Consider the following 11,663-nt stretch of genomic DNA (forward strand, 5'->3'; position numbering starts at 1 on the left):
TGGCTGTCCTGGAACTCACTTTGTAGACCAGGCTAGCCTCGAACTCAGAAATCCGCCTGCCTCTGCCTCCCAAGTGCTGGGATTAAAGGCGTGCACCACCACGCCTGGCTCTAAATTCTTTTTTTTTAAAGATGTATTTATTATTATATCTAAGTACACTATAGATGTCGTCAGATGCACCAGAAGAGGGAGTCAGATCTCACTATGGATGGTTGTGAGCCACCATGTGGTTACTGGGATTTGAACTCAGGACCTTCGGAAGAGCAGTTGTTGCTCTTAACCACTGAGCCATCTCTCCAGCCCCTTCTTTCTTTCTTTATTGGAGGGAGTGGATGCATGCCACAGATTCTCTCCTTACACCAAGTGGGCCCCAAAGTCATCTACTCTTGGGGACAGCACTTTTCCCTGTTGAGCCATCCTGCCAGCATTGAGAGGCATTCTGTGCATGCCAGCATAATCCTTCAGGTGCACGCATTGCCAATTCAACCTATAAACACTGGGGTCACAGGCTACTTCCAGCCACTATCCTTAAGCTCCTCTCACTTTGTGAGGTAGTTGCCCATCTCCCCACCCCCTTTTACACCTGCTGTTAAAACTCCTGTACTTAGTGTTCTTTGAGTTCTCCAAATCCTTACTGTTGACAAAAACAAACAAAATTCTCTATCCATCAACAGTAGCTGCTGAGGTTTTTGGTTTTGTTCTAGTTATTTTTCATTTTATAAACAAAGAATGTATAGGTCTCCTTCACTGGATATGTAGTCCTGGATGGATGGTGCATGCAATTTAGCAAAGTCAATATCCTGTTAGAAACGCTGGCTCACACACTACCTGTACTTTCAGACCAGACCACACAAGTCTGAGCAGACCTGTGACCCCAGAGACCCCAGAAACCTACTGCTGACTCTTCTACACTCAGGATATAATAAGACAGAAGGACAGGCATTAATAGTAGTTTCTGTTTTTTTTATAAGGGCAGGTATCCAAAGAACCAGAAACTTAACAGCGAGGGTTACATGTAGCTCAGTGGTAAAGCACCTGCCCAACATGTACTAGGCTATGGTTTTGATCCTCAGCAACACACACACACACACACACACACACACACACAATTATTAAAATTGAAATCCTCAAGGAACTGATTTTATGCCACCAAAACCAACTTCACTGGGGGACTAGAGAGATGGCTTAGTGGTTAAGAGCACTGACTGTTCTTCCAGAGGTCCTGAGTTCAATTCCCAGCAACCACACGGTGGCTCATAACCATCTGTAATGGGATCCAATGCCCTCTTTTGGTGTGTCTGAAGAAAGAGATGATGTATTCAAATATATAAAAAAAATAAGTAAATCTTTAAAAACAAAAATAAGTGAGTGCCAGGACAGCCAGGGCTACACAGAGAAACCCTGCCTCGAAAAACCAAAAAACAAAAAAAACAAAAAAAAAAAAACAAAAATAAAAAAACCCCAACTTCACAGAAGCTGTCCAGAACAAGGACTTGCCAGCCTGCTGCTTCTACTGCTTCTGAGGCTCTGAGAACCGGAGGGAGGCTCATCAGGTAAAGACGCTTACCTCTAACACTGACAATCCTGAATTCAATCCATGGGACCCACGTGATAGGAAGAGAAAGCTGACTCCCTCAAGATGTCTTTTACTGCCACACTCAGCCCTTGGCATGCGCACACAAGCACAGCTGCATCATTAATTTAAATTCATGAGGACAGCGAGGCTTACACTGACCCCAAAGATCCATCAGTTTGTCTCTTTGCCAGGCAAAGGTGGCAAACAAAACAAAACAAAACAAAAAACAACAACAAAAAAAAAAACCCATTAATCTCTGCCTCTAAGGATCCAATAGAACATGAAACGGAAAAAAAGAAACCACAGCCATGCATTATGGTGCATTTTTGAAATCCCAGCATTACACTCTAAAACTGAGGCAGGATACAGAGCTCAAGGCCAGCCTAGGATATATAAAAAAACCTTGTCAAGGAAAATACAAAAACAAAAATAAAAAAATAAAACCAAACCAAACCAAGCACACGCCCCTCCTAAAATCTACAACCTGTTTTACCTTCACCAGCTTGCCGTTGAGTTCTGGAAGCTCTCCCAGTTTTCTATTGTCTAGCATTCGGATTTCATAAGACTGTCCTAAAAGAAAAATAATTACAAATGACACCCATCCTACTCAATTATCTAGACTCAGGAAGAAAGAGTACAGCTACAGAATGTGTAAGTTGACACTCTTATCACCAAATGAGCTGGGCACTGGGCTAGGCACTTTCATGTCCTGTCACATGTAATAGACAGAGCTTTCTAAGTTATTGTCAATTAATTTTACAGATAAGGAAAGGGAAACAGAAGTCGAGCAGCTTGTCCAGGGCCCTGTGACTGGTGAACCGCAGACAGGTAGAGTGGCACTAACTAGGAGAACCGAGGAACATGAGCCGGAAAAGGGCAGCAGAGCAAGGAGTTGGGAACACAGACAGAACGCCTCCTAAGGGTCTAGCTGATGGGCCACACAGGCATGTATGTCACATATCGTAGACCCACAGCCTCCAATGGCACTAGCAAGTGAGAACGCATCTGACCTTGATTGAGGTAGGTCAGGGTCTCGTCGTGGAGCTTCACCGCTGGAGACGTGGCAGCACAGAGGACATACTGAAAAGGCAGAATCTCGTTCTCATTATCGGGAGGCAAACTTGACTCTTCTTGCTTAAAAATGGGCAATGCGAGGACATCACTAAAATAAAACACATGACTTCTATTAGTGTCTGATCATGGTGCAAAAGCAGACTCACGATTGAAAAATTAACTACAAAGTCTTTGAAAAGCCCTAAGTACTTCTCTCCTGGTAAAGCTTCATTTAAGCCATCAGTACAGATTACCTGGGACATCCCTCTTACAAAGAAAGTAATGACAAATAGTCTCTGTTAAAACCACTTAGGTGTCAAGGACTGTGTTTCTTACAGGACTCACAGACAGAGACTGAAAATCATATCCAGAACTTGAGGGCAGTGGATCTGCAATGGGGAGTCTACCCAAAAGCTGTGTTAAGTCCTTACTGGCAACTTAGACAGGAGAATTTTTGAAAAATGAAGGGGGCTTCACACTCAGAAAGGAATACAGAGGGGAACAGTTACCGATGGCATGGTTGTTACAAGGGACATCTCTAACTTTCCCCTTTGAGTGCATTTTTCTCACTGTCGTATAAGCCTGTAACCCTAGTCTTAGGGAGGTGGGGGCAGGAAGACCACTTGAGCCCATAAGTTCAGGGCCAGAGGAGGAAATCATATCAAGCATCCCATCTCTTAAATAATAAAAGAACAAAAATGTACTTTTTCATCAAGCTCCATCCACGTTCTTGCCATGTGACGCTACCCACCAAATAGCCCTGACCAAAGCCGTGCAGATGCCAACCCCAGAACAGTATACTCTTTTCTTTATTCATTATCTAGCACTAGATATTCTGTTAAAGCAACACAAAAAGCAGCACTCGAGGATGCATGTGCTCTCAGAAAGCAACTACAGTAACTTTATAAACACGTGAGCTCATCTACTGTAAAGATAATGTGTTTTTGCTTTTTTATGTTTTAATTTTTATGTGGGGCTGGAGAGATGGCTCAGCAGTTAAGAGCACTGACTGCTCTTCCAGAGGTCCTGAGTTCAATTCCCAGCAACCACATGGTGACTCACAACCATCTGTAATGGGATCTGATGCCTTCTTCTGGTGTGTCTGAAGACAGCTACAGTGTACTCACATATATAATATAAATAAATCTTTAAGGTCTGAGGCAGGCCCACTTGAGGAGAGAGGAAGAGCGAAGAGAAGAAGACACAGTGGGGAAAGAGATCATGAGAACATGGGCCATGCAGGCTGGCCAGCCACAGTAAGAGCAGCCCAGGCGGAACACGGCAAGTCATATCTCGAGGTACAGGGAAGTAAGAAATACCTCAGAGAGTTGATATCTGTCCAGCTCTAGTGCTACAAAGGCTTATTATAAAGGTTTTCTGTCTTTTATCTGGGAACTGGATGATCCAAAGCTGGGTAGAAACCCCCAATTAATACTAGTTACCACAACAGATACAACTTTAGAAAAAAGATTCACCTATAAGATAATTAAAAAACAAAACAAAAGAATGGAGGAGCTAGAGAAAGTACCCAAGGAGCTAAAGGGATCTGCAACCCTATAGGTGGAACAACAATATGAACTAACCAGTACCCCTGGAGCTCATGACTCTAGCTGCATATGTATCAGAAGATGGCCTAGTCGGCCATTGGTGGAAAGAGAGGCCCATTGGTCGTGCAAACTTTATATGCCTCAGTATAGGGGAACTCCAGGGCCAAGAGGTGGGAGTGGGTGGATAGGGGAATGGGTGGGAGAGGGTATGGGGGACTCTTGGGATAGCACTGGAGATGTAAATGAAGAAAATACCTAATAAAAAAATTAAAAAAAAAAAAGGAAAAAAAAAACTTCCATGGAATAAAGTTCATGAAGTGTCTGCAATAGAAAAACAAAACAAAACAAAACTGTTAAGGAAGTTTAAACAGAGATGTTCTACATGCTGCTCCCAGGAGACATGGGTTATTAAAAAAAAAATTCAGTGCCAGTCATGGGATCCTCAAAGAATGCTTAGTCAGGGAGGCTCCAGAGGCCTCCCAATTAACACAGGCTATGGCCATAACTAGGCGATGAGACCCTGATGCTGAAGACGGCACGGATTTTCACTGCGGAATAATAAACAATTGATCTGGAACTAGTCAGGAAACGGCCTCCTTGGTGGCTAGCTTTCCTGGGGCTGGAAGGTGCTCTCTCTGTAGGCTGCTCTGTAGGGAGAGAAGATGTATTATTCTGCCCGAGACCTACTGGTACAACGGTGGCATCACCGTTATGGTGACACCCAACTGCTTTCTGAACAGATCTGAGGTCTACTCCTCAGGAGGGAGCTCGCACCTGTACTGTGATTCTGGTGAGCAGAAGCCTGAGTGAGGAGACCACACATCCCCACAGAACCTATGTCTGCTGTTTTGCTAAATGGCCATGCAATCAAAATACTTGCTAATATTATATTTACATTCACAGATTTGTGCTATTATCAACCTTTGTCAGAGAAGTGCTATACAGCAGGCAGCAGTCAATACAGAAACTCAAAAGTGGTCCAAGTGCTGACAGTAAGTGACCACTGTATTTACAAATGGGAAGAGTATACAAATGCCCATCCCCAAGGCTCAGGGAACATGGAAGGAGAGGACACATGTAAGAGCTGTGAAGAAGTGCTCTGAAAGGCTGTCTTCTCGACATGACATGGCTGCTGCACTCAGGAACTCAGCAGCTGTGGTTAGCGTAAGAACTGTGTGAGGTCACACCAAAGTGGCAGCATGGTGCAGGAGCTCACAAGGCCCATGGCTAAGGGAGGAGGGTATTCCCTCTGTGTGTGTGTAAGTGTGTGTGTGTGTGTGTACTGGGAGGAGGCTATTCCCTCTGTGTGTGTGTAAGTGTGTCTGTGTGTGTACTGGGAGGAGGCTATTCCCTCTGTGTGTGTGTGTGTGTGTGTGTGTACTGGGAGGAGGCTATTCCCTCTGTGTGTGTGCATGTGCACTGGGAAAAGGGTATTCCCCTGTGTGTGTGTGTGTGTGTGTGTGTGTGTATGTACTGGGAGGAAGGTATTCCCCTGTGTGTGTGTGTGTGTGTGTGTGTGTGCATGTGCACTGGGAGAAGGGTATTCTTCTCTGCGTGTGTGTGTGTGTGTGAGTATGTGTGTTCTGGGAGGAGGATATTCCCTCTGTGTGTGTGTGTGTGTGTGTGTGTGTGTGTGTGAGAGAGAGAGAGAGAGAGAGAGAGAGAGAGAGAGAGAGAGAGAGAGAGAATGAGGTGAGAATGGCAGTGACAGCTCTCAAAGAGAGCAAGACCTTTTATTTGGGGGTGTGGCCACAGCTAAGCTGCCCATGCTTCAGTGCATGATCCCACACTCCTGTGCATGTGCAGAGGGAGAACTAACTAAACTCACTGGGTTTGGGGGATGAGGCATCGAAGGGAACTATGTAAGGGGAGAAGTAGGGGGGAAATGGAGGTGACCGTGACCAAACTATATTGTATACATGTATAAAATAGACAAAGTGGGTGGGAATGAAGAAAAAAGCAAGCAATTAAAAGGCTGGAGAGATGACTTAGCAGTTAAGAGCACTTGTTGCTCTTGAAGAGGACCAGGGTTTGATTGACAGCACCTACATGGTGATTTACAGCTTTCTCTAACTCCAGTTCCAGGGAATCTAATGCCCTCTACTGACTTCTACAGGTGCCAGGCACAACTCGTGGCACACATAAATGCATGCAGGCAAACATCGATACACAAAGTATTTATCTTTATTTAAAAATGAGAGTACAGAGGGAAAGTGGCAGAGGTACAAATGCCAAGCTTCTTGTCAAGGACCCTAAAGGCAAGGTGCTGAGCGCATGGAGCTCATGGTCTCACGTGCTTCCTTGGTTATGCACTTTAAGTTTTCTATGAGGAAATCACAGCCAGGTGTGGGGGGACACACAAGCTGAGAATGCTAACACGGAGGGAGAGGCAGAGACTTGCAGAGGCAGGCAGATCTCTGTGCGTTCCAAGCCAGCCACGGCTATGCACTGAGACCCGGACTCAAAAAACAAAACAAAAACAAACCCACCTCAAAGCCACAAAACAAAACAAATCTTTGAAGTAAGGAAACAGTACTGAGGAATTTTTGTTTACTTGCGTTTAAAAAGATATTTATTTATCCTGTATGTATGTACAACAGATGTATGCCTGGAGCTCTCACACCAAAAAAGGATTCCCCTGCCTGGGAAGTTACAGGAATTTGTAAGCAGCTCAGTGTAATGCTAAGAACCTAACCTGGGCCCTTTGAAAAAATAGCGGGTGCTCTGAAGCACCAAGCCACTCCCATTTGTGTTAGCTTTTAAGGCTGTTTATTAGGTAGCCAGTGCTGGCCTTTATTTAGAGATCTTCCCATCTTCACCTCCTACCTTCAAATCCAGAGTGCTGGGATGACGAATGTGTGCCACTATGCCTAGCTCAAGGTGTGTGTGCACTGGGAGGAGGGTATTCCCTCTGTGTGAGTGTGAGTGTGTGTATGTGTGAGATGTGTGCATACTGAGAGGAGGTTATTCCCTCTGTGTATGTGTGTGTGAGTGTGAGTATGTGTGAGTGTGTGTGTGAGGTGTGTGCACTAGGAGGGGTAGTCCCCCTGCAGAAAATCCTGAGAAGGTCAGAGATCCAGCTTTATCACTGTCAACCATATCCCTTGAGACAGGACTTCACACTGAACCAGAAGCTAGGCTGGTGGCTACCAGGCCCCAGCAATCCTGTCTCCATCCCTCACAGAGCTGGAGTCGAGGGCACATAGCCATGCCTGGCTTAGGTGGAAAAGAAACAGCTGGGGATATTGGCTCCGAAGAGCATAGCCCCAGGGAGGGTCTGGCTTGATTCACAGAACCATGGGAGAAAAATGCCAGATTTGCATATGTGGGCTTTGATGATACACAAGCAATCTCCACTCTCAGGACCCCGAGGCTGCTGCATATGAAGACAGATCTCCTTCACAGCTGGAGTTGACCCTAAGCTCGAGAGCCTCTTGTCCCCATCTCCAAGTGCTGTGGAGACATGGAAGGTGCTCTCCCCGTCCACAGGTCCTGTGCACCTGGGGAGAGGTAACTGTGTGCATTCGGTCCCAATGGGTGCAGTTAAGAGTAGAGAGCGAGGCTGGAGAGAACGCTCAGCAGTTAACAGCACTCACTGCTTGGTACCTCATGGTGTGGCTCACAACCACCTGTAACTCATGTTCAGGGGATCCAACACCCTCTTCTGGCCTCTACGGGCACCAGGCACACACATGGTACATACATACATGCAGACAAACACTCATACATACGTTTAAAAAAAGGAAGAAAGAAAAAGAGTGGAGAAAGCCCAGTGTGATGGCACACACCTGTAATCCCAGCACCAGGGAATCTTGAGTTCAAAGCCAGTGTGGGCTATCTAAGAAACAAGAAAATCTACCCTTCCCAGGGCGTAGCAGTCAGGGAAAAACACTCTTGTTCCTAGAGACAATTTCAAACCAGACCCTATTTTTATTAAAAAGGAAGAAAGAAAAAAAAAAAAAAAAAAAAAAAAAAAAAAGTTAAGTCCAGCTACAACAAACACTGTAGAAAACAAGACAAATTAAGAAACAATGTTGGGCATTGAGAGACTTCACTGTGACATCATCCTCAAACAACATCTCTGCTGGCTTCTTTGAAAAATTAGTGACAATTACCAGGAATCAAGGTAAATTGGATTTTGACATAGCAACAGCTCAGCCCTCACTAACGTAGGCTGGTACTCTCCTCCTCAAATCTCAGTGTCTAGGGAGGCTAAGATACAGAGCCCAGTCACAGCAGCGTGTGGCACTCCACTTAACCCTCCATGACTAAGCACAGATCTGTCATTTAAGGTTGAGATTCTAAAATTACTCAAAGCAGCACATACCCCGGATATGTCTACATTCATAGCATGTTTCTCTCTTTAAGTTACATTGACACACAGACTGCACATATGAGGGTTGGAGGACAGCTTTCTGGAGTCTGGTCTCTCCATATATCATATGGTTTTCCAGTAATGGAACTTGGGTCATCAGATTTAGCAGCAAGCGCCTTTATTAAACTACTGAGACATCGTACCAGTCCCTCAGAGATTTCACAATCTAAAATTATTATTATTATTATTAACTATTCTGTATTTCTTTATTGTTGGAGCAAAAAAAATATTCAGTTCTAGAGACGGAGACTTAAAGATCTTCAGTAAACACATGCAAGGCCCCTGCTTATTCTTAAAGAAAATGCATTCAAAAAGAACCAATTTGGAAGTCCAAAACCAGTGTACTGGCTAGGTCAATTTGACACAAGGTAGAGTCATCCATTTTCTCAGTTAGCGGGAGAGTCTGGCCCACTGTAGGTGGTGCCATCCCTGGGCTGGTGGTCCTGGATTCTCTATAAAAGCAGGCTGAGCAAGCCACGGGGAGCAAGTCAGTAAGCAGCATCCATCCCTCCATGGCCTCTGCATCAGCTGCTGCCTCCAGGTTCCTGCCCTGATTAGCATAAGCTGAATAAACCCTTTCTTCCTCAAGCTGCTTTGGTCATGGTGTTCCATCACACATCAACAGTAACCCTAACTAGGGCACCCAGTCCTTGTCACACACTCATACACATGACGGAAAAGTAGAAGGATGAGTTGGAAAGAGAAAGGATCGGTGGGGGCAGAGTAATGCAGGATAAAAGTTATCAGGAGGAGCATGTCATAGGAAACCCATCGTCATGTATAATTAGCATGCGCTGATGCAATGAGAGAGCCTGCTCTTTCTCAAGGGGAAGCTGACTACAAGTTAGGAAACCCATTCTGAAGACTCGGTAGTTTCTCCTGTGTCAGGAAGCATTCTATTGCATCAAACCACTTCATTCATTGAGTTCATTTCAATGAAGGAATCTGAAGGGCTGACTTCTCTGTGCTTAGTGTGCATTACTGACCAGACTTGATATTTCTGCTTCAATTCTGCAGAACCAATGCAATGTGCATTGTTCTGAATTTGGCACATCAATTTTTTAGGTGGAATGGTTTTTGGGGGGATGTTGAGATTTGTTTGTTTGTTTGTTTTTAAGACAGAGTCTCTCTACACAGCCCTGGATGTCCAGAACTCACTCTATAGACCAGGCTGACTTTGAACTCGCAAAGATCCACCTGCTTTGCTTTCCAAGTGATAGGATTAAAGGTGTTCATTCACCGCCATGCCAGCCAATCTGGCGGGTCTTTAACCAAATATAAAGGTACAGAAAGCACGTTTGGTAAAAGGATAAACTGAATGCTGGAGATGTAGACTAATTGTACAGTGCTTGCCTAGCATACATAAGACCCAGCACATGATATGCATCCCAGCATAAACCAGGTCTAGCAGATCGGCCCTTTAATCCTACACTTGGGAGGTAAAGGCAGGAGGATCAGACCCAGTGATATGGCTCAGTAGATGAAACACGCCACACAAATAGACAAATGAATGATCCTCAGCCACACAGTAAGCTCATGGCCACACTGGGATACAAGAAACCCCATCGTGAAAAACATGGCTATGAAGTCCAGAGTATGAGAGAAGCGCAAGAGGGACAGTGAGCAGCACACTACGGAGGCTACTGACCAGAGGCTGCTGCACACATGCTCTGTGGCCGTACACAGCAGCACAGGAGTCGGTATACCACACAACATGGAAGCTTCTGCATGCTCTGCAGATGTACACGCTGCCCTCTTCATCTGAGGCAATGATTGGTCTCTAATTCTTAACTATGCTTTAACCTTTTCCCTTCAGGCCTACCAGCTTTGAAGATGCTCTCTCCTAGAAAGAGCCTAGAGAACCAAGAGGGACAGGTGTGACAGCATCTGGAACAAGACTAACGACAGCCAGCCCTCGAGGAAGTCAGAACTAACACGGACAATAAGTTGCATGAACTTCCACCTGCCTCGCTCAGCTGCCCATTTCTCAAGAAAGGAATTCCACAGGTACACATTATCTGAGACAGAGAAAACGGAGAGAGGTTAAAAATCACATAGAGTACTCACCAGCTACAAGTATGAAAAAGGAAGCTTTTCTTAAAGCAATGGTACTGAAAAAGTATACAGAACATATATTTACATACATACACACTACATACCCACACATGCACACACATACACACATACCACACTCACACATGCATGCACATACATACCAGATACCACATATACCCAATATAGACACCACACTCAAACATGCATGCATGTACACACCACACATACTATCACATGCATGCACACATACCACATGCACACTGACAGACCACACATACACACACACACACACCTCAGAACAAGCTGAAACCCAAAATGTTTGGAGACCTATGGTACAGACTCACTCTTTGATATAATTACTACTAATTAATATGAAGCAGATAAGACCTCTCCATTCCTGTTTTTCTTCTATGTTTTCTGTCAAGAAAGATCATTTTTATAGACGAAAAACTATTAATAGGCAAAATAAATGAGTAAAAAATAAAGATACCTGCCACAATGTCCAAACACTTTAAAACTATTTCTTTTTTTTTTTAAAGATTAATTTACTATATTATAAGTACACTGTAGCTGTCTTCAGACACACCAGAAGTGGGTGTCAGATCTTGTTATGGATGGTTGTGAGCCACCATGTGGTTGCTAGGATTTGAACTCAGGACCTTTAGAAGAGCAGTCGGTGCTCTTACCTGCTGAGCCATCTTACCAGCCCTAAAACTATTTCTTTAGAGAATGAAAAATATCTTTTATTGGCAACATGGTTATAGAATTATCTTGTTCTTTTAAAAGACAGCTGGGCGTGGCTCACACTATAGCCCCACTCAGCAGATGTAGCAAGGCCAGCTCAAAGCCAGCCTTTGGAAGCTAAGTTGGAAGCTAGCTTAGGCTACCTAAGACCTTGTCTCAAAAAAACTTAACACCAAAATGAAACAAAAGATAATATAGGCCAGACATTGAGGCTTGGGTATTAATCTAGTATTCAGGGGAGACTTGGGATAGGTCACAGATTAAGGGCAGCCTGAATTACATAGGGAAACGATGTCTTTTTTCTTTTTCTTTT

The 11,663-nt window shown here is 44.4% G+C and overlaps 1 protein-coding gene across 5 annotated transcripts in view; it reads right to left on the bottom strand.

Annotated features, from left to right (window-relative positions):
• Tfcp2 (transcription factor CP2) overlaps positions 1 to 11,663 on the bottom strand; it is a 48,625-nt gene that overhangs the window by 22,503 nt on the left and 14,459 nt on the right. For all 5 annotated transcript variants that reach the window (XM_021184128.2, XM_021184127.1, XM_029469598.1 and 2 more), the window contains 2 exons: positions 2,587 to 2,738; positions 2,070 to 2,146 (listed from right to left, as the gene is read on the bottom strand). In XM_021184128.2, coding sequence (XP_021039787.1) covers positions 2,070 to 2,146; positions 2,587 to 2,738 — 229 coding nt within the window. The remainder of the gene's footprint in view (positions 1 to 2,069; positions 2,147 to 2,586; positions 2,739 to 11,663) is intronic.

The sequence above is a fragment of the Mus caroli genome, chromosome 15 (assembly GCF_900094665.2).
Source record: "Mus caroli chromosome 15, CAROLI_EIJ_v1.1, whole genome shotgun sequence".
In the NCBI taxonomy this organism is placed as follows: domain Eukaryota; kingdom Metazoa; phylum Chordata; class Mammalia; order Rodentia; family Muridae; genus Mus; species Mus caroli.